Raw genomic sequence first — 21,866 nt, 5'->3', positions numbered from 1 at the left:
CTCCTACGTGAACGAGGGCACCGCTGTGAAGCCCAAGCCCGGCTACGTGGCCACCGAGCCCGGCAGCCGGCTGCAGCTGGCGGTGAACACGGACCGCTCGGCGGTGGGCAGTCCGGCGGGGGAGAAGGTGCACGTGTACGTGCACCACCTGAGGAGCTACGAACACATGGGGGTGGCGGAAGTGAGGTGAGGTGAAGAGGAGGTGGGGCGGGAGGGGGGGCCAGGAGGGGGGCCAGGAGGCAGTACAGGAAACGGAGAGGGGGGGAGGTTTAAGACGAGCCACCGGCGAACGGAGCAGATACCAAAGATAGACGAGTAGTCCAGGAGGGGGGGAGGAAGGGGGAGAGTAGCAGGAGCAGTCGGAGTGGCCGGGAACAGAGGAGGGGGAGGGAGGGGAAGGGGAGGGAGCGTGGGAAAAAGGAATCTTCGACAACCTGATATTCCCAAACCAAACCCGTGCCGCCCTCCACGGGCATCCTCTAGAGGCTTCCTCCAGGAATCGTTTCATTATTTTCGACCCTAACCGTCGGGAATTTAAACTTTCTGCTGGCTCGACCCATAGCCCATATTGCCCGTATAAGGAGCTGCTTCCCTATCCCGGCGTTGTCGTCACCCAAGGGCGGTGCAGCTGGTTCGTACAGCTGGTCCGTACAGCTCCAGTTTTGCGTGTTCCCCACCTCTCCCGCCTCAACCTGACTTGCCGCCCCGCCGGCACTTCGTTCCCCCTCCCTCCCATCCCCCTTTCGCTCAGGACATTGGAAGGTGATTTCCTGCGTCATCATCATCATCATCATCCTGTGATCTCCGCTTTCCTTTCCCTCCCCCTTTCCCCCCTCTCCCCCTCCTTCCTTCCCGTCTCAGCTGCATATCGGGCTGCAGCTGCGACCCCACGGAGGTGGATGCTCTGATCCAAGAAGAGGTGTCCCAGGTGTATTTGGTGGGACTGGTGGTGTCGCAGTCCACGGAATGCGTCATCGAAGTCCTGGTAGGTTTGATGGTTTTGAGCTGGTTGGCGGGGGAGAGAGGGTGAAAGGGTGGCTTTAGGAGTGGCTGCTTCTGGTTGACTGTCTCGCAATGGAGTGGGGCTGGCTGGCTACGGCGGGCGGGCATTGCCTGACTGACAGGATGTGTGTCGGGGGGAGGGGGGGAGGGAGGGAGGGTCGGGTGGCACTGGGCAATCTCCAGTCCCCCAACCACTGGAGTGGGGGCCGGCAGCTCATTTCTTCAAATGCTTCTTGCATCATTTGATTTCTCCCCCCTCCCCAGAGTGGATAATGTATTTTTGTGTACGACTAAGCTAGCTGAGTGACTGAGTGAGTTTAGGTAGGCAGGTAGGTGGGTAGATGACGGCATTTGCAACTCCTCCATGGGAAGGAGCGCCATTGCCGCCTCCGTCGCGAATAATATCCCTCTTTGTGACCTGTGTATTGCAGGTGTTGAATCGGACCAGTAGCGGCGAGCATAAGTTCAAGGTGGGTTTAGGGAGGGCTCAGTGTTAGCGGAACTGCTGTGTGCCACGCACATGCACACCCACGGACAGGCGCTGACGAAAGGGGCCAGCACTTCCGGTGGTTTTCTAGGTCCCACGAATACTGTATGTATGTATGTATGTTGAGTCCTTGCTGTGTGTCCTACCAGGTTGCCACGGCCCCCTTCTTGTCCTGATACTGCTGCTGCTGCTGCTGCTAGCCTACGTGCCCTACAGTGTCTTGTTGTTCTTTGGCTGCTGTTGCTTACTGCTGTTGCTGTTACCCGCACCATCATGCAAACAAAGTGGCGTTGTTGCATGACACCATTGCCGCTCACAATGCTGCTGGCGGTTGTCGTGTTGTTGTTATTGATATTGTTGTTGATGTTCATGATTTTATGCTGTTGCTGTCGGGGGCCCTCATCAGGTATCGGGTGTGGTGGTGGCGGAGACGGCGGGCAAGCAGAAAGGCATCGCAGGCCTCGACGCCGCACATGACCAACACTTTGGGCTGCGCCAACACCTGGATGAAAACGAAGGCGTGGAGGTGGTGAGTCTTTTCCAAGTTAAGCCATCGCGGCTTTTGTGTATTGCTAGCACAGTCATGCACAATGGATCTGCAGTTGATGAGCATTGTTGACTTCTTGATGTGAGGTGCGGGGTAATGCGTCTCTTGCTGTTGCAGGTGACCTTGACCTCAGCTCAGATGCGAACGGCAGACCGATGACTACATATAGATGAGCGACTGCTTTTGTCAACAGTAGACGGTCGATCACCGCTAGCAGCGATGATCAGACTTTTGGAAGCCAGATAGTCAGCGCTCTCCTGCCGGGCTTCTTCCGTAGACTGTCACCTGGATAATGCACGTGCCCCATGCTCTTCGTGAAGCGGCAATCGGAGCGATAATGCCTTTTAGGCATGTGGACCATGCCGTGCACACGGTCACCTTGCGCTGCCTTGACATAATGCGACATGGTGTGTCACGTCATGTCATACCATGTCATGCATTAACGGGGTTGCATCGACCCAATGCATAACCCAAACCGTGTCGACTCGCTGCCGATGGCATCTTGGCCGAGGTCTACAAATGTGATGCCGTACTTCTCCTTGCCTTCGCCACGTCTGATATCTTTATTTGGCTGGCAGCGATGGAGCGTGTGAAATCTGTTATTCTTTTGTTTGAGTGTACACGCATGACCACTACAGGAGAACCCTCTGACCTATGGGACGGCTGAGAATATAGCTATGCAAGCATGCGTGAGCATCAACTGCTCAAGGGCGGCATCTTCTTTCGGGAAGAGGGCACGGGGCCAATGGAGCCCGTTCCAGCGGTAGACAGACTCCCCGCAAACTAGTTTTACACGACAGTTCGAATTATTTTTGGACGTGGCTCACGAGCTTTCGAGCACTGGCTGGCCCGAGTGCTTCTGTAGGGTGGGGGACTATATGCTTCATATTGAGCTGAGTGAAATGATATCGACAACTCGTGCCAGGAGGGCACCTGTTATTTTGTTTGGACTGTGGAGTGTGGGGAGGCGCGGGGTTAAGTCCTGGCTGGGACCAGGAGGCGCGCCGGCGGGGCCATCATCGGCGTTCGTATGGTGTGAGGGTTTTCAGTCAGGATAGCACCATTCGTCCTTAGCCCTGCCCTGCCCTGTACGGTAGGCTACTCGCCATATGTATGGTATGTGGTTTATTTATATTTTTTATGTGGTTTACTCGATGTCATTTCTCCGTCTCCTGAAAGCGGGAGTATTGAGTTAATCATACAACGTTACCCATTTTTATACGCCTGAGCGTTAGCCCGTGGGTAAATCGTTCGGACGCAATGGCATACAGAGCGAGGCTGACATTTATACTTTGGAAAGTGGAGGGTTAGACATCTGTAAGAATAAGCCCAGTGGTGCCACACTGACAGATGCACCCCAGCAGCCATAAACGCGTTTGCTTGCTATGCGGAGATGAGGGATATACATGATACACAGTTGTGTATGCGCTTCGAATTCCCGACAAGAATTACAGTCATACAGTCCTACACTCCTTTCTCCTTACACTGCCTTTGTCTGCAGTGGCGGCAGATCCAAACGCCCATGTCCGATGTGAAGAAGGGACTCACCTAAGCGGCGAGGTTAGATACCTGTATCGCAGGTATGCCACCTGCTCCCCTCTGAAATCTCCATTCTGAAAACCATTCTGCGCTCAGTAAGCGGTGCTCTCCCCCCCCCCCGGGCCCAGCGCCGTACACCCACCAACCCATTCTAGGTAGCTCTTTAGGGAATCACCTCGTGGATAGCACCCGACCCTATCCAAGCACGTCAGGCCGCTGCATAATCCAATAGCAAAATGCGATAGCGAACGGGTCGTGTTCCCGCCGTTCACTTGGCCTGTGCAGTTGGCTGCACGGCCCGTCAGGCCGTTTTGGGACGTCAATCACTCCACCTCAAGCCATCACCATTTCCCCCTTCCTCTGTGTGAAACAGGGGGGTATATCTTCACCCGTGGCAGCTACCCTGCGAAGCCCTGCTTTCCCCGGTATTTCGGGGCACCCTCATCCAGTCACACTAGTCAACTTCTCAGTGGATTGCTCAGGTTCCGCACCCACCACCAGCATCCAACAGAATCTGCCGGGTCGACAGCGGCCCAACTCCATTCCCGGTCGGCTCGCAGGTTAACTTTATCCCAGGTCACCACCGTCCATCAACTAGGGGCACAATACCTTCCACCATCGGAAGGATTTTGGGGCAATGGTCGTGCGCTACCGGGGGCAATGGTCGTGCGCTACCGGGGGCAATGGTCGTGCGCTACCGGGGGCAATGGTCGTGCGCTACCAGTAGTGCCTAACCCTAGGTGTGATAAAAGACTCACCCTGAAAAAGACTCACACGTGGCGCCCGGACGTGCTCTCTGTACTCCCGGCGGTCGGTGCGCTGCTCCGGCTGCACTCTACCAGCCACGCCACGCCACGCCGCGGCACGGCATCCCGTAATACCCTTGTGGACATCCTCTTATGGCTCTGCCTCGGTTATCGTTAGGGCGCCTGACCGCAGCCAGCCATGTATACCCCTCCCACTCCCACTCCCACCCACGCTTGATAAAACAGTAGGTTTCACCACCCCCATCCACCTGGCTGGGGTCCCTTCACACTCAGGGAGACCTCTCAAATGATGCATGAGAGAGATACGCTGACCGTTATAAATTAAAAACGCCTGGAGCGACCGTTACCGTTATGCCGCATCATCAACCGTCGCCCTGGGACCCTGGTCTTGCGACGCGTGTATGATGGATGGAATGGCGCATCACCACGTGCGTGGTCCTGCATGCTGATGTACTTCTACATCAGGAGGAAGGTCATATGCGGGACTGGGGTGGCAATTCTGGCGCCATGGCAGAAGCACAAACAGCGGGGCAACGAAAACGGCAGCAGCAGGAAATGATAATGGTAACAGGAAAAGTCCGAGGCTGCCGGGCCCTTGCTCATTTCCTGTATAGCCCTCCGTCAGTGCTCTGGTTGTCCGTCCCCGCCTGTGCGGCCAGCCTTGGTCAACACCACCTGCGACAACAGGCGGCCACGAGAGAAAGGAAATGGAGGGGGGAAGGGAGGAAGTCCGCACCAAAGTTGTAACGGCGGCAAATGTGAAGGAACCGCCTCCAACGGAACAGATACAGCGGCTGTTCGAGGGCTTTACCTCGATGTGTTTTATGGGATATGCAATGCAGATGATGAAAAGGGCCTATCACCTAATTAAAGTACGTTATTTACAAACATGTGTACATGAAAACACCAATATGTGCTTCTTGTTGTGTACTTCTACAGGAAATATATCACCGTGAGGGAGTAAGCTGGTATGAAGTGCGGGCTGCTGCTGACCCTCAGTTCCGTCTCATTCAGTCCCTGTGCCCCCTCTACCTGGGTCGCATCGCCGTTGTGCTGCCGAAGCCCGAACGGCTGGTTGTCACCGCCCAGCCGCTCCATGATGTCGCTCCCACCCGCCTTCTCAGCCAGCACGAGACCCGAAACCTGCGCAGTAGTGGTAGTGGTGGCCCCGGGGCAGGGAGAACCGCATATGTCTGTACAGAGCCCAGTTTTCATGAGACACACACACACACACAAATTGCGCACAAACGGCGTGCGGCTCTCCTATATAATGTACATCCCCCGATTGCCGCATACTCGCAAGAACACAGGGCGCATAAACACACGCACATGCACATGTACAAGTGCAGTACACAACGAATGACAAGCGGCTGCCGACACGGTCGCGGCTCAATCCCCTAAACCCGTCATAATAATGAAAGCAACGTGCCCTCTTCCAACAAAGGCATGCGACTAACGCTTTGTCTGCTTGCTCGTTTGAGAAGAGCAACGATGCGAAGAGAATGAAGGGAAAGGAAAACAATGCCATGGAGGCGAGAAACTCGAGCAGTATCGCTAGCGAGCAAGCTCAACTACCGGGAGGAAAAGCTCCTGGATGAAACCCAACTACCTATCTGTCTGACCACCCCGCTCCCCCAAACACCCACCCACCTTGAATTTGTGCTCGCCGCTGCTTGTCTTGTCGGTTACCTGCAGCGTACGGCAATATACGGCAATGAACTTGTAGCACACGCTGAGAACAACAAGACCTCCAGCATAGGGCTGGGACAACTGATTGAATTGCTTGACCATCTCCCCCCGTGGCCCCGTACCCAGCAGCCCCTCCGCGAGCTACTCGTGAAGCCAGCAGCGCTCGACTCCGCGCAACCCGCGTCCACAAGAGCTTTTCATCAGACCTCACCCACCTTGACTTCAAGGACACATTCCCGGGACTGTGATACCACCAGCCGAGACATATACACTTGGGACACCCTCTCTTTGATGTGGGCATCAATCTCAACCGGGTCACAGCTGCAACCGGATACGCAGCTGTGGCGGTGAAGCGGGAGACAGCGAGGAGCGGGGAGCGGGGAGAGGAGAACGGGGCGACAGGGTGTGGTGTTTTCTACAAGGCAAGGCGAGATATTAACATGGGTTGCGAGTGGAATTAAATTATTATTCATGATGGTGCTTCCCACTCGTTCCTTCCTCCCGCTCCGTTTCCTGTCTTGGCCCCTGCCCCCTCCCGCCCCACCTCCTCTTCACCTCACCTCACTTCCGCCACCCCCATGTGTTCGTAGCTCCTCAGGTGGTGCACGTACACGTGCACCTTCTCCCCCGCCGGACTGCCCACCGCCGAGCGGTCCGTGTTCACCGCCAGCTGCAGCCGGCTGCCGGGCTCGGTGGCCACGTAGCCGGGCTTGGGCTTCACAGCGGTGCCCTCGTTCACGTAGGTGAAACCCGAGGAGGAGACCACCAGGCGCCTGAGGAGGGGGGGGGAGGGGAGGGGGAGGGGAGGGGGAGGGGAGGGGGAGGGGGAAGGGGAGGGGGGAGGGGGAAAGGGGGAGGCGGAGGGGACATGGCAAGGTATATGGAGAGATTTACCCGCTACCAGCACCCCTGGTGTCCTAAGTTGGCGGAACCTCAGGATGTTCCCCTTCCTCCTCTCGGGCCCCCCCCCACCGCCCCACCTGAATGCGGCTCCCACCAGACACATGGGGCTGCTGGGGGCAGTGTTGCCTGCGGTACGTTGATAGGTCGGGTCAGGTCGCGTCAGGTCAGGGCACGGCTCGTGCGGAAAAGAGCTTTTCGAGGTGCGGAGGTCGCGGCATGTAAGGAAGTTGTGTTAGTTGAGAGATGAACGAGGTCGGTGTTAACATGGTCATACGACAATGTGACCAAGTGCACACCGACAACACAAAAGCAAGTTTTCCCGTACACATTCCCTGTGCACATTATTATAAACCCTCCGTACACGTTCCGTACATTCTCCGTGCACACTCACCCAAGTACATGGGCTCCGGAAGTTGCTCGTTGGCGGCCTCGGCATCGGCAGAACTGTACGGCTCCATCAACAATCCCAGAGTCACTCGCTGGATCAGATGTACGGCAAGATCAGCCATGATCTTATGGCCGTGATCCCCCGGGTGGACGTCTGGTTGGGTTCGGTTGAATTCGGTTGGGGCAGTGGATGTAGAGCAAAACATCGCAATAACGCAGGGAGGAGAAAGAAAAATTGAAATGGAAAAATGGAAAGCCGCCGCGAGGGTAGGGACAAGAAGTTGAAAGCATAGGCCAAATAGCGAAGAAAACTTTGGAATGCTCCCCCAGGGGCGCGTCCATACACGAGGGTTCCATTATGCGGCTCCAATGACGGTGTCCTGGCTGTGGGAGCTCTACTATAATACTGTTGGCATTCAAAGGGCCTTTCCGTTAAGAAGACCTCTCTGGATTGCCCCATGCCCCATCTCCGATATCTGGTGGTGGTGGTGGTGGTGTTACAGGGTGTTATAGCTGTCTGGTGTTGTGTCCTTACTAAACAAGAACGCCCTCTTAGCCACAAGCGACCTACTTCGCCGCCGTATTGATTGGCTTCAATTATTATTAACTACTAGTATGCGCCATAACTCAGCAGCGAGCTCAGCAGCAGCGCTTCCTGGCTCCGTATTTCGAGACTCTCCACTGTTCTATTCCCTTCGCTTCCAAACCCCCGAATCCAAAGCCCTGGATTCATATCACCTGCGCGCCCCCATTCCAAAACGTGTCAATTTCCGTTGAGAGAAAATAACCCAGCATAATCCACTACCTGGATTTGGAAATGGAAGTACAACGCAGCGATATCGATGGACCCATCAACACATCCACTCACCCACATAGGCGTCCTCCCATAAGAAGTTCGGCGTGCTCTTGAATACGGCCAGGCGGTACAGTGCCGTACGCAGCGACAGGTACTGTACGTCATAATACTGTGAGAGCGCACCTGTACGGAGGTAGAAGACCAGGCATGTGAGGTGAATAAAACGTCCCAGTATCAGGCACAATAAAAAGTTAAGTCAGGCAACCCACCACCACCACCACCATATCAGCAGCAATCTACGACATGTCCTGGCCCCCCGGGGTAGCCAATCCCTCACCCCCCCTACAGACACATACCCCACACACATATAACCCCACATACACAGGTACAATTGCGGCTCCCACCTTGCGCGTCTTCTGTGGTCTCGTAAAAGCGCCTACTGAGTGAGGTTAGGTGGGGTAGGATGGATTAGAGGTGAGGTGGGGTGTTGTGAGGTGGGGGCCCGCCATGATATGACGGTGCAAACTGAAAAGAACTAACGGGAACTGACCACACAATGCGTGTTTTGCAGTTTGTTCAGCTGGACCTGATCAAATCGAAACACTGACTGCGATAGTGATGATGGTGAGGTGGTAGTGGTGATAGTGATAGTGACAACGATGGCGAGGCATAGAAAGTGGAGAAACGTCTACAGCTAACCAACCTAATTTTCGGATCATCGTAGCGGAGCTGCATGGGACGCAAGGGCCCCTCCCCCTCCCCCTCCCCCTGCCCCTGCCCCTGCCCCTGCCCCTGTCCCTGTCCCTGTCCCTGTCCCTGCCTACCCCTCCTGGACTTACAAGTACGAATCATTGTCGGGGTTCTTGGGATGGCCATTCGGGTAGTTGGCCATTCCAAAGGTAGGCACGTGCATGAAGACAACGGCTGGGCGGTTAGGTAGGTTCATGACCCGCCGTACTAACCGCTCCATATCCATCACAATGCGGTTGTTAAACAGCATGGGGTCCCAACCGTCACTGAGGTGGCGGCAGCGGCGACAGGGTGGTGGTGGTGGTAGCAGCAGTAGCAGGGCAGCAGTAGCGGGGCAGCAGTAGCGGGGCAGCAGTAGCGGGAAGTGGGCTGAGAGGGGAGGAGAGGTCTCTGGAAGGGGTGAATGCTGAATAACGGTGTGACCTCGCGGTGGCTTATTTAGGACCGTGGAAGGAGGTTAAATAGACGGGGGACTGGGGTCTTCACCTGGTTCGGACATTCCTCCTCGCCCACAACCCTACATCCCCTCCTCAACCGCGTTCCTCCTCCTTTCTCCTCCTCCAGTAGTCTTACCTCTTATATCTGTGTCGCCAATTTTCCCTTTCCAAATCCTTTCCTTCCACATTGGGATGGTTCCTACCACACCGCCCAGATTCCTTCTCCCTCCAATCCCCCTCCCCCCTCGCCCTCTCTCCCCCCACTCACTTGAGCGTGTACTCCATGAACACGAGATCCACATCTGGATCCACGGACAGCTCCAAGCACATGATCATGTACGGCGTGGGAACACCCGGGGTGCAGCCGTTACGAGCGGTGATGTTGGCGCGGGGGAACGCAGATATCTGGGGGGGTGGGTGGGGGGAATGTGGGTGTAGGGAGTGAAGGACGATTTTGTGTTCTCCTTTGGGGGAGAGGAGGGAAGGAGGGACAGGGGGGAAAGCAGGACTGCACGGAGGGACCGGGGTTCCTGAACCTAACAACAGGCTATCAGCCTCCCACTCGGGACATGCCGCCGTCCCCACTGCCGATGCAGGATTAACTCTTACATAACAGCGCTACATAGCGCAAATAGCACTATCACCATCCCCCTGTGTCGCAGGCCCCTCCCCGCCACCAACACACCTACCATCCAACTCGCAAAAACGCTGAACCAATCAGTGACGCCCCGCTTGGAGGTGCCCTGGCCCCAGCTTATGCTGCAAACAGTCACCGTAAGGTGAGGGATTGTATGCAAAAAAAAGAGGGACCGTACGCACAAAAAAACAAAGATTCAACTGCGTCGCAGTGGGGAAGACAAGCAAAGTGGAGAAGGCAGCGTACACCGACACTCACCATTCAACATTCACTACGAAAGCTGCATGAGCGCGGTATGAGCCGGACGAGAGGAGCCGGAGGAGAGCTTACGTTCTCCCTTAAAAATCAGAAGTAATTCTTGAGGAGGTTTCTGGAAATTTTAAGAAGTATCCTCTGGTGCAAATACCCATTTGCTCTAGTTTAATTAACAAAAATCCTCCGGAGTGTTTCCCGATTAAATCCGAATTTGTTGCGGGGAAAGGACACACACAGCCAACCTCCCGGCCCTACACAACGCGATGGATCGGTAGCAGGTATTCCACATCCGACACGACGGGCTTCTCTCACCCGGAAGCTCCGGAGGCCCCGGAGGTGTACCGAGGCCTCCTCCTTCCCCCCTGTAGTAATCCCGCTAAGGACCACTAGCCCATTTGGGTCAGAGGTCTCTGCGAATCCTGAGGCGGGTCTTCACAGTACAAAGGACGACAAGAAATGCCGCTCCAGTAGGGTACTGAGATACCGTTCTCGTGCTCCGATCCGCTATCTCAACCTCGCCAGCGGCCATAGCCTCCCTTCTCTGTCTACCAACAGGCGTCCCATCCCCCACCCCTGTCCCTGTCCCGCAGCCCGGGCAGCCCTGGTAGCCCAGAAGCGGACCTGCCGCCGATTACCGCAATCTTGAAATCCTTTCGGTCACGTGGGTTGAGCATCTCCCGCACCACCCGCCTTAATCGGGCGCTGGACCCGACGTAAGCTGTTCCGCGTTTTAGCTACCGTGTCGTTCAGCCATGAGGTCGCAGTGCAGAGGGAAGGCGAGACAAGACAAGGCGAAAGTGAAGACAAAGATAAGCAAATCAGGAGTGCGGGGCGCAGGGAGAAATGAGGGAAGCAGAAGGCCGGCGGTTGAAGGTAGGAAGACGGGAGACTGGAATCGACAGCCAAGTTTGAAACATATGTCATGGGCGGTACCTGCCAATAGGCCAGGTTGTGAGAAGGCACTGACTGGGGAAGAACCGGGCCGATGGGCTGCAAGTGGCTTGCGTCGTGGTACTTCGGGAATGTGGACGTGGTCGAGCGGTGGGACCACTGGGCACCGGCACGCACTTCTCCCCCGCTCGGCCCTCGTACAAAGGAAGACAGCTTACTATATGGCTTTTTGGTAAGGGTGGGGACGTGCGCAAACGCCACCGACACCTAGTATGTCGTGTAACCCGAAGAGTACCTGTGTGCGAGGCAAAGTAAACTTGTAATTTCCCAAAACGTTCGAAAGAAGCATGCTGATCGGCTGTTTATCAATCTCAATATTGCTCCAAGTATGGCCCCAGTCCCAATCCAGCTCCGGTCGGTTTCTTGTTCGCATCCAGAAGTCTTGGCCAAACCAACGTTCGCTCAAGGGCCAAGCGCCATCGGTGCACAAACATATTACCAAGATAACTGGCCATTTCGACCAACTGTGCCAGCGATTCATTCTATACCGATGATGCCAAGTCAAAAGTCCATGTAAATTAAGCTTGGCTACCTAAGCCATCATCCTTCATCATGATGTGACTAAAAAGCTATAACTCTGTCATCATTTTTGATGTGACCCTGTTGCAGCTCAATGGGGAAAGCCTGAACCGTACCAGACGCCGTACAGGACCATCGTGTCGGACTGACAGCTTTGAGTCATCCACAATGCATCCGAAACCTACCAGCCCGACATGCCCATAGGTGGGAGGGCACTTTGCAGCATTTCATGATGGCTGATACGCAACAAACGCAACAGCTCAGGGCGTAACATTAGGGCGTACTAGAATTCCATTGTACGAAAACCACAAGTACTGGCCCTACGGCCCACGGCTTCAACAAAGGGAACTCCACGGCACAGGGGAGGCAGGAAATGGGAGATGATTTGCACAGCCCGGCAACACCGTACACGCGTACAGAAAAGCACGTTGCGGGAGGTCTGGGACCCTGGAATCGGCCGCTCCTGCATGAATACCTTTAAATGTTTCATGGAGACATCTTAATCGTTGGAGGCTGGCACGTTGGCACAGGCCACGCCGCCCCAAGGGTCCCAGAGCGAGCTTTCCTAGACGTGTTGGGGCCCCTTATTACCGTATGAGAGGAGAGGCGACGGTGGCCCCTAACTATCGACCGGTTATATGATGGAAAGTCTTAATTCCCATCCTGCTTCGTTGAAATCGTTGTTTGCAGGGCATGCTTCGTTGTCGTACGCCCTGTCCAAGCTTGTACACCTATGGCAAGTTTTTTGACGGGTTGCAGGAATTGACTCCAACGTCGAGCTGCTCGCGCTGCCTGCACTGCAGACAACGCCGTGGCGAAACGCCGTGGGCATCAGGAAGTACAGGATTTGTAGCTGGCCCGCTCTGCTCATAGGAAAGTCTCGCCTATTTGCTTGGGTTCGGGACATGCTAGTTGTTCTAGGAGATAGTCAGCATAACCCACACTAGGTGGGGCTGGCAAGGTGCGCATGTACAGCCTCTGAAAGAAACATGACCACCAGTTCTACCCTTTTTATTGCGTTTGCATTTCTATACATTACTGGACAGCAGTTCTAGGATACTCCATTTGAGACTGGCTTGTGGCATCCCTTTGAAAGCTGAATTTTCGCTGGGTACGGGATGGACGAGCGATTATATTGGCCCAGACGAATCACACCCATGATCCTGTCTTATTTCTCTTAGGTTCATAGGTGCAATTGTGGGGCCCATACCTCGTTAATCCTGCCTAATTGAGAGGGCTACACAAAATGCAGGTGGGCCGTCTTTTTGTTGCCGCGGCAACTATTGAAAGGTGATTGGTTTGCTCAGCCATTCTCGCTTCTATCCAGGTGACCACGCGTGCCCTGCGCTCTTCGGTGCGCCCTTTTACTCCGGCCTCGGTGCGGGCTCCCCGGGCGCTTGTGGTCTCAGTGTCAGCGTCGGAGCGCCTCCGCCTCCACAACCTCAGCCCTGAGCCTGGCAGCCGTCGCGATGAGAAGCGGAAAGGCCGTGGTCATGCTGCGGGTCAGGTATGTTCCAGCATTTGCGGCGCAAGTCGATTTTGAGGCGTAATGGGGCCCGCCTGCTAAACGTCATGAAATTGTAATGGAATTGTAGGGTGGCACCTGCGGTTTCGGTAACCGCGGCCAGAAGTCGCGGTCGGGGCCCAGCGTGCGGCCAGGCTTTGAGGGTGGCCAGACGCCTCTTTACCGCCGCCTGCCCAAGCTCCGCGGTATTGCCGGCGGTAGGTAACATGTTTTCATGATTTGTTTTACAGGATGACAATTGCAAAGGAATCGGGTACCGTTCTCCGGTTTCCATGTAACGTTGTCTCTCTGTTGTTCATGGGGCATCCGCTGACGAGGAGGAACTCAATGGATTCTTCCATAATAGAGTGGACAATTAACGTAGTCGAGCTTGCAGTGCGTGGTGAAAGCGCGCTGCCTCATTATGTTTGCGTTCGCAGTCGCGCGATGGATATGGAAGTTTGAAGGCCAATATATTGTCACCTTTGGCTTTAATTATCTTGTTACACGTTTTGGACAGGACATGGTGCATTTCTGCTCCCCCGGCACGGCTGCTAACTCCCCTCCCCGATGCCTCCCTCACCAGGCATGTCGGCCGGTGTGCCGGACTTCGTTGTGGTGAATCTGGATGACCTAGAGAAGCACTTCGCCGCTGGCGAGGCAGTAACCCTGGAGGCCGTGAAGGAGAAGGTGCTTAGCGTGAGCGGGAGCGACTCCCGGCTACCACTCAAGGTAAAGATGTGCCTTGTCTGTTTCGAAAAGGGTGCAGGCATGGTGAACCAATTGTTCACGGCTGGGGTCTCAACTCTGTGTCATGGCGCGTGCCACTGACCTCTACAATGCCAGGATGTGTACGCATGGAGGTAAAGAGTGAGGGTAAATAGGTAAAAAGGCTCCGGTCAGGTCTCTGAGGCTAGGTTGAAGTGACGGATTCGATGCAGAACATGCCCGCTCTGTCTGTCAACCGCACACTTACTTGGCAGCACTTGGCGAGGTTTGGGACATGCGGGAGATGCGATAGTTTGGATGATGCAGGGAGATGCGTTACCATTTTACATGGCATGCGACCTACTGCCTGTCTTTCGGGATGTGCTGCTCGCTTACATTGGACATGAAGGCCAAAGTTGGGCATAGCTAAGCATCATGTGGACTGCAACGGTTTTTAGTTGCCATTGTCGCTTTTAGTCGCCATTAGTCGCCATTTCAGCCCCCGTCGCCAATGCACCAAGCTTAGCACTTGGGTACAGCCTGACTGAGTTGATATCGTGGCCCGCAAGAAATGAATTCATGAGCCCTTCCGATACGCGTGGGCCTGCGCCGCAGAAATATCCAAGGAGTATCCCCGATTATACCGAGAAATATCCGAATAGTAGAAGGCTGTAAGACGAAACATATAGATTGAAGCCTTATGACGTACACATGCGGGCCTGCTCGTGGCGCCTAGTTTGCAACTTGCACCTGTGGGGTATCGCACCGTGGCGGTGTTATTCTGCTCCACGCCACTAAATCGCGTACCACACGTGGCAGAAGTCTTCCTCCGACCCACATGGGTGACATTCTTATTATGGCAGTCTTGTCCGCTGCGCTCGTATGTGTCCATCCAAGCTTCTACAGTCCACGTGTGGATAGCTTATGCTATCGCCGACTCAATTGAGAGCACTCCGCATTTTTTGATTTTACTTTAAAATGTAATGGATGCTGTGTATGTGAATACGTTAACATCGATGGTATGGTCTGCAGGTTTTGGGCAGTGGCTCTCTGTCCAAGGCGCTGACCGTCCACGCTGCTGCGTTTTCGGAGTCGGCCAAGACTGCCATTGAAGCGGCTGGTGGCAAGGCTGAGGTGGTGGCCAGCAAGGCCAAGTGGACGCGGAAGGCGTTCAAGAAGCTTGTATCTGATATGGCGGCCAACGGCCAGGACTACGAGAAGGAGAAGCTCAAGAAGCGGATTGATAACCTGAAGGCTAAGGGGATGTACGTGGAACGTACTCCCAAGGTCAAGACCCCCGTTCCCGCGAAGAGGAAGTGATGGCCTACGATAGACCTCCTGCGTGAATTTGGGATTTGGGTTTCGTGATGGAAAAGGTGTCTTGACGCCGTGCTGCTGTGGATAGGTTCCGTTGTCGCAGGAAGAAGGCGGCTCTTGGTCCGATTTGGCGGTTCGGTTTTCAGTCGTTGCGGCATGAGCGATGCTTCCTGACGTTCGTAATGTGGGATGGTTGGACGTGTGGGAGAAGGTTGTATGTACCTGCAGAAACGGGGGGCGATTTTGGGACCCTTTCGTCCGCAAGCCTCCGTACACTATGCTGCTCGGCACTTTCGGTGTCTAGCACGTTGCTAGAGATAATCAGGTGTCGTTAATCACTGGGAACATTCCACGGTGTATCGTGTATGGTACGTACGTTTCCAGAGGTACAGCGATGTGGTCTTCTATTCTGCGCCTTCCTCGACAGATGCATTTGTAAAAATGCGTGCCGAACTGAGCGGAACCGCTGCTGTAGAGTTAAAGATGCACACAGAATCCTTCAGCCCAAGTACGTGACTATCTACCTGCTAGATATGACAGATGGAAATGGCATCGTAAATAGGGTTTCGGCATGGAAACGCCACTTGTTTTTGCGCAGTGATGAGTATCATGAACAACACAACAACTTAATCAAATATATTTGTCACGTTTAATTACCTAAGATGTCGAGTTGCAACGGTCACGTAAAATAACATTTTTGTACTCCGACACCTCCCAAACAAAACATCAAAGATGTTCGAGGACAGGTTACCAACAGCGACAAGCAAAACGCAGAATGCTCTCGAAAAGAAGGTTTTGCAACTCTACCAGGATCTGGAGCCTGTCGATGCCGATGAATTGCACGACTTCCTCGAGCTGCATCGCGACAGCCACATCGCCTACATCCAGAGTGGCCTGGGTCAGCTGGGGTCAGGATTTGCAGTCCTGGACGCCAGTCGCACCTGGATAGTATTCTGGTTACTGCATTCGCTAGCATTGCTTGATGCCCCGCTGCCTCGGGACGTGACGGTGGACGACATAATCGCCTTCCTGAGCACCTGCCAGCACCCCGGGGGTGGCTTTGGGGGAGGACCTATGCAGCTGGCGCACCTAGCCCCCACGTATGCCGCCGTCGCGGCTACCGTCACTCTTGGCGGGAAAGCGCTGGGCCTGGTGGACCGCGCAAAACTCCGGGACTTTCTCTTCCGCATGTGCATCCCGCCAGAGCAGGGCGGCGGATTCAGCGTGCACGAAGGTAGAGAGGCGAGAGCTGGATGTGCTCTGGCCCCTGGGTCAGTTCCGCTGCCTTGACGGACGCTTGCCATCTCTAGCCTTCCGATGTCCCGGCAGTACCTTGCAATCTTTCTCTAACCGCCATGCCAATAGCTAGGGTGTGACTATTTCACGTCTTTCCGGGCGGCCTCGTCACATCGCTTTTACATATGGCTACCCATGACATCTGGTCAACCCATGCTTTCGCGCCATCAAGGTCAGCGAACCCAGACATCCTCCTCGCGCTCCGACTGAAGAAGAATCAAAGCCGACGCCTGTTTGAACGCCATAATAAATCGTAATCCATGTCATCCAGGTTTTCCATAGATCACCCTGAGCAGTGCACTTCTGCCTCCCCCATGTACTCCGGCTCCAAGATGGGGTGTACCCCATCCCACCAGCAAGTCCTTGAGACCCAACTGATGTGGTATCCATATATACTACCGCAGCCGTCATTGGGCCCCCACGGCCCCCACGCCCCTCCCCCCCCCCACACACACACACACACGGCTACCAGGCGGAGAGGGCGACCTCCGCGCCTGCTACACCGCCATGGCCGTGACCCACATGGTGGCGCTGGAGGAGGGCGACAAGCAGGAGCTGCTGGCCAGGTCCGGAATGGTGGAGTACATCAGGGCTTGTCAGGTGGGCTGGCTGGCTGGCTGGCTGGCTGCATCTGGATGGTCACATCGGGGATGTCGATGCCGGTGGGGAAAGGGCCGTCAGTATCAGCACCTCTCTGTAGAGTCATCAAGCTGGAATCCATAAACAAATGAAATGTATTCCCTTGGCCATACCATTTTCTCCAACCCCTATTATTTCCCGCACCGGTGCCACCGGTTCCCTGAAGGGGAACACACCCCAAAGTCTCTCTCTTCTTCGTCTCACCCGAAGGGGAACACATGTGCGTGTGTGTATGTGTGCGTGCGCCCACACTTTCGGTTCACACCTGCTGCGGTAATTCCTGAACCATGCACGCTGCCGTACACGGCCGTACACAGACGTATGAGGGCGGTCTGGGCGGCGAGCCCGGCAATGAGGCGCACGGTGGCTATTCCTTCTGCGGCGTGGCGGCCCTGATGTTGGCGGGGGGCCCCTCCCTGGTGTCGTCCACACTGGACGTGCCCCGGCTGCTGCACTGGCTGGTGCACAGACAGGCAGGTGTCCTCCCGCGTTACCCCGCCAGCAGCGTCCCTAAGGTTGTTGGGGGGCATTGAGAGAAAAAGAGAGAGAGAGACAGAGAGAGAGAGAGAGAGAGAGGGGCAGCAGCAGCAGCGGATGAGTAGGAGCATACTAGCAGGTACTTTTGTGTTGATGGAGGGTTACAGTTACAGGGGACCGTTATCGATCGGTGTTGTACACGTTATGTACGACATCAGTGGAAACGGTCTGGTGGCTTTGGGCATCGGTTCGGATAAAATATGCCATTCGGCTGATGCCGCTGTTGCTTCATCTTTGCTGGTGGTCCCTTTAAATCTCGGGGTGTCGGGGTTGGCTTCACAAGGGTCTCGGATTGGGCCGCCGCAGGTGCGTCGCCGCCCCAGCGCACACATACATACATACATACATACATACATACATACATACATACATACATACATACATACATACATACATACATACATACATACATACATACATACATACATACATACATGCACACACCTCCTCCCAAGCGCCCTTACCTGTCCCGCCGTCCCTCTCCCTCCTCCCTTTCCGTCTTCCGGAGCCCGCATCGATCCCCGCACACAGCACGCTCACTTGATCACATATCGCTCTATCCTCCCCTCCTTCCGACCAATCCACCTCCCTCCCGCCCTCCCCCCTTTCAGGGCTCCATAGAGGGCGGCTTCAACGGCCGGACTAACAAACTGGTGGACGGCTGCTACAGCTTCTGGCAGGGCGGCATATTTCCACTGCTGGCGCAGCTGCCGCTGTCGGCGCTGCGACCTCCGCCGGTGGGTCTTTGGGGGGGCCTCTAGCAGCACTACCGTGTTTCCCGGGGCGGGGCGGGGCGGGGCAAAGGGGGGGGATGTTGGGGTGAAGGGAGGGTTAGGAGTGGGGAACCCGTGACAGACGGCCATGGCACGTGTTGTGGGGAAAGAGAGGATGAGGATTCTCCTATACCGCTCGTGTTTAGTGTGTGCGCTGCTCGCTGGGTTTTCTGTGTTTCTTGGGGTTTTGCTGCATCTCGGTGTTTCTCGGTCTGTTTCGGGGTTTCGGAGCTTCTTCTTCTTTTCGTTTCCCCGCCGGGGGAGGTCTGGTCCTCTCAAGTTATTGTCTCAAGAGAGGAATGCTTTAGGGGGGGATGTGCCCATGGGGCATGCCGCATGTCTTTACAGCAAAATGTAATGACTTGATCCTCACGAATTAAGAGACCCAGCTGAGCCCAACTGAGATGAAAAAGGTATGTATGTACCCTGGTCGTGGCGCCGCCCTTCCTGCGGCAGCCTGCGGGTCTTCGCGTTTATCGGTGCGGCATATCCACCTAGCCTTCCGCCTCGCATCCAGCGCTCGCTCTCGTCCCGCAATCTTTACTTAGGTTTTTCTGTGTCGGTAATTCCATGTCCCATTTTTCCCGCGTTGATCTCTTCTCTCACGCTCTTTATCTCACGCTCCGTAGCCATGGCGAGCTCACTCACTCAAGCAACAGCCTCTTCACGTGTGGAACACCAATCTGGGTTATTTTGTTTGCCCTAGCAGACCGTTGCTGTTGTTTCCGTGTGGTCGTGTTTCATCTTGCTCTCCTCTCCTCCTTCCTTTCCTCTCCACGGTGTTTCCGCGAGCCGCAGGTGCCGGCTGCCCAGGCGCCGCGGGAGGTGTTGCAGACGCCCCCCGCTCCCATGATGACCGCCTCGCCGCCCTTTGAGTTGGTAGGTTGACGTGGAGGGTTCAATTGACGACTTCGAAGACGACCTTTAAGCACGTGCACCTGCAAGGGGTGTGCTGAGTGCGCTGGCAGGGGCAGACGCTGCCGTGCCGCAGCAGCGGGTTTTTCACTCGCCCAGGCTTTTTCCTCTCCACAAGACTTCGGCTGTAACCAGCTCTTGCAGCATGTAAGCGTGTACGGGATGCCGCGTCGTTGACCCTGCCTGTTGTTGTCCCTCCCTCCTCCCTCCCTCCTTCCACTTCACCACCACCCGCCAGGCCGAGGGGGAGATGCATGCACGCATGCACGCCTACGAGGCGCTGCGGGGCAGGGCGCTGGCTGCGAGTGACGAGGCGGACGGAGCGCTTCGCGGCGCGGCAGCACGGCACTCCGCGGGCAAGGCAGCCGCCGCGAGGGAGCTCCTGGACCAAGCGGCAGCTGCACACGAGGTGGGGCCTAGGAGGCCTAGGAGAAGGCCTAGGAGAAGGCCTAGGAGGAGGGAAGGGTGAATCACTTCCTCCCGTTAAGAGTCGGTGCTCGGGGGGGCCGCGGTTATCCGAGGATTGCTGGGTTTTGCTTCCCAAGGGGGGCCCCGGGGACCAGGCGCAAGGCCCAAATGGGGGATCGGGCGCTAGGAGGAGTCTTTCCAGGACTGGGACTGCTGGCTATCGCTCCAACTTAAACCTGAAGAGGGGGGTTATTAGGACGGGCGTTAGCCCGCGGAAGGCACGCCCGCGGAGTGGGGGATGTGACTCATGGCTCGAAACGTTGAGGGTTCCCGCCGACGGCGCTGCTGCCCAGTGGGCCCAAGGTTGCTGCTGCCGCAGCCGCTACCTTGATTACCGCTGTTGCCGTTGTTGCCGATGGCGCTCTTGCGGTTGTTGTTTTGCGGTTGTCTCAGGCGGCGGAGCTAGCCACCACCAAGCTGGCTTGCATCAACGTGGCTGCCTTCAACATCTGTCCGCCACCCGACCCGGAGGTACTCGCCATCCAGGAGCGGGAGCACCTACGGAGCATGGAGCTACGACAACAGGCTCAGCAGCAACAAGCTCAGCAGGAGGGCCAGGCAGGGCAGGCGCAGGCGGAAGCACCGCAGGGCCAGCAGGGGCAACAGCCGCCAGGCGAGGCGGCGGCCGGGGCGGCGGCAGCACCACCACAGCAGCCGCCCCCGCAGCCGGTTCTGCCGCCGCCTTTGTGCAATTACGAGGCGCTTCAGCTGTGGATCCTTAAGTAGGTACTGAGTGGCACAGGTTGGAGAAGGAAAGGGGACGTGGGCGAGGGCGGGTGGATGGGTGGTAGTGGTGTGGCAATGGGGGGTAGTGGGGGGAGGGAGATGCCGCATTGGGAGCGGGCCGCATTCGCCGCCTGAAGCCCATCCTGCCAAACTGTCAAAGCGGCTCTTCCTCCATATGACCTGTTTGGTTCGTCGTAGTTTCTGCACCATGTGCTTCTGGCGTGTTTGCGGTTCCAAGCCCTGGCCATGCGCGGGATGGCAGCCCTGGGGCCCCCTTGGGCCCGCTTCCCTCTGGCGGCGTCCGTGGCTGGTGGTGGTCAAAAGTACCACCTCTGCGGCTTTTTTGCCGCCTTCCCTCCATATGTATCTTTTCCGCGGGTGTCGTCATTTTACATCCTTTTTTTAATGATATGTTCGCCTGGTGTGTATGGGGATAATTCGCCTCTTCACTGCCGCTGTGTACCTTCTGTGGTACACTGCGCACCTGCCAACGCAGACACCCAGACGGGGCCCATGCGCTCCGGTGCCGCCGCCTCCCTCCACCCCGTTGCGCCAGGTGCTGTCAGGCCACCAAGGGCGGCCTCCGCGACAAGCCCGGCAAGCCCGTGGACTACTACCACACGTGCTACTGCCTCAGCGGCCTGTCCGCGGCGCAACACGCCCCGGGGTCGCACCTCATGGGCCACCGGGAGACCAACCTGCTGCGCCGAGCTGACCCCGCCGTGAATGTGGTAGAGGATAAGTTGGCGGCTGCGCGGACCTACTACACGGCACGGCCGTTGCCGGCGCTCGCGACACCCATGCCGCTGGGGTAGCAACCTCAGCCGCATTAGAAAAGCGGCGTCCTTGCGTGAGTGTTATCGTAAAAATCAGATCCGTTCATCAATGCGTTCGTTTTTAGGGTAACGTTCATTTCTGGTTGGTGCATGAGTGGCGGAGTTTATGGTGGAGATATGTTGTGATGTCTTGAAATTGAATGGCGGATTGACGTACAATTGCTGTCTTTTGCGGGGACACGTTTTTCGCCCTTTTTCACCTCCGTTTCGTTGGCGTCTTCTGGCTGTGCAACCAACGATGCCAGCTAGCTTGTCTAGCCTGGTCTAGCTGCGCGAATTCCCGCTCATCCGCCTTGAAGGACCCGTCGCAAATTCGTGCCCCGGTTCCTCACGCAACAGATGTGGGCCGCGCTGACTGAAGCCAGTTTTAGCCAACGGAAAGGGCTCCAAGGGGAAACTGCAAGACAGGCGGCCCCTTGGGTGACACAACACCCAGCTAGACGGCAATTTCTTTTCCTCAACTGAGGGCCCGAGGGAGCTA

At 56.1% G+C, this 21,866-nt stretch overlaps 4 protein-coding genes across 4 annotated transcripts in view; 3 read left to right on the top strand and 1 right to left on the bottom strand.

Moving 5' to 3' along the window:
- The window catches only part of VOLCADRAFT_85815 (uncharacterized protein), a gene marked incomplete at both ends in the record, with an annotated part of 6,021 nt that extends 3,826 nt beyond the window's left edge, over positions 1-2,195 (top strand). The window contains 5 exons of the mRNA XM_002945958.1: positions 67-186; positions 862-985; positions 1,434-1,472; positions 1,896-2,018; positions 2,154-2,195. Of these exons, the coding sequence (XP_002946004.1) occupies positions 67-186; positions 862-985; positions 1,434-1,472; positions 1,896-2,018; positions 2,154-2,195 (448 nt within the window). The remainder of the gene's footprint in view (positions 1-66; positions 187-861; positions 986-1,433; positions 1,473-1,895; positions 2,019-2,153) is intronic.
- A 2,768-nt stretch (positions 2,196-4,963) lies between these two features.
- Positions 4,964-11,897, bottom strand: VOLCADRAFT_85814 (uncharacterized protein; the record flags this gene model as incomplete). The annotated part of the gene is made up of 13 exons (XM_002945593.1): positions 4,964-5,017; positions 5,375-5,485; positions 5,993-6,031; positions 6,247-6,370; positions 6,592-6,804; positions 7,012-7,060; positions 7,326-7,475; positions 8,190-8,300; positions 8,522-8,556; positions 9,573-9,709; positions 9,994-10,063; positions 10,200-10,221; positions 11,852-11,897. The coding sequence occupies 13 exons, from the start codon at positions 11,895-11,897 to the stop codon at positions 4,964-4,966; spliced, it is 1,161 nt and encodes a 386-aa protein (XP_002945639.1).
- A 951-nt stretch (positions 11,898-12,848) lies between these two features.
- prpL15 (plastid/chloroplast ribosomal protein L15) lies at positions 12,849-15,646 on the top strand. The gene is made up of 5 exons (XM_002945957.1): positions 12,849-12,918; positions 12,994-13,173; positions 13,262-13,388; positions 13,757-13,902; positions 14,911-15,646. Exons 1-5 carry the CDS (start codon positions 12,913-12,915, stop codon positions 15,196-15,198), a joined length of 747 nt encoding a protein of 248 aa, XP_002946003.1. The 5' UTR covers positions 12,849-12,912; the 3' UTR covers positions 15,199-15,646.
- Positions 15,647-15,927: 281 nt separating this feature from the next.
- VOLCADRAFT_85812 (uncharacterized protein) lies at positions 15,928-21,364 on the top strand (the record flags this gene model as incomplete). Its single annotated transcript, XM_002945956.1, has 9 exons — positions 15,928-16,429; positions 16,964-17,091; positions 17,448-17,591; positions 18,279-18,404; positions 19,239-19,319; positions 19,455-19,502; positions 19,594-19,764; positions 20,217-20,545; positions 21,106-21,364. The coding sequence occupies 9 exons, from the start codon at positions 15,928-15,930 to the stop codon at positions 21,362-21,364; spliced, it is 1,788 nt and encodes a 595-aa protein (XP_002946002.1).
- Positions 21,365-21,866: the final 502 nt, after the last annotated feature.

Source organism: Volvox carteri, assembly GCF_000143455.1.
Source record: "Volvox carteri f. nagariensis unplaced genomic scaffold VOLCAscaffold_1, whole genome shotgun sequence".
NCBI lineage: Eukaryota > Viridiplantae > Chlorophyta > Chlorophyceae > Chlamydomonadales > Volvocaceae > Volvox > Volvox carteri.
This window is presented reverse-complemented; position numbering and strand designations above follow the sequence as displayed.

Coding starts and splice junctions, on each gene's coding strand:
- prpL15 (XM_002945957.1), top strand. Junction 13,174..13,261: donor GTGGTCATGCTGCGGGTCAG/GTATGTTCCAGC, acceptor ATGGAATTGTAG/GGTGGCACCTGCGGTTTCGG. Junction 13,389..13,756: donor GCTCCGCGGTATTGCCGGCG/GTAGGTAACATG, acceptor CTCCCTCACCAG/GCATGTCGGCCGGTGTGCCG.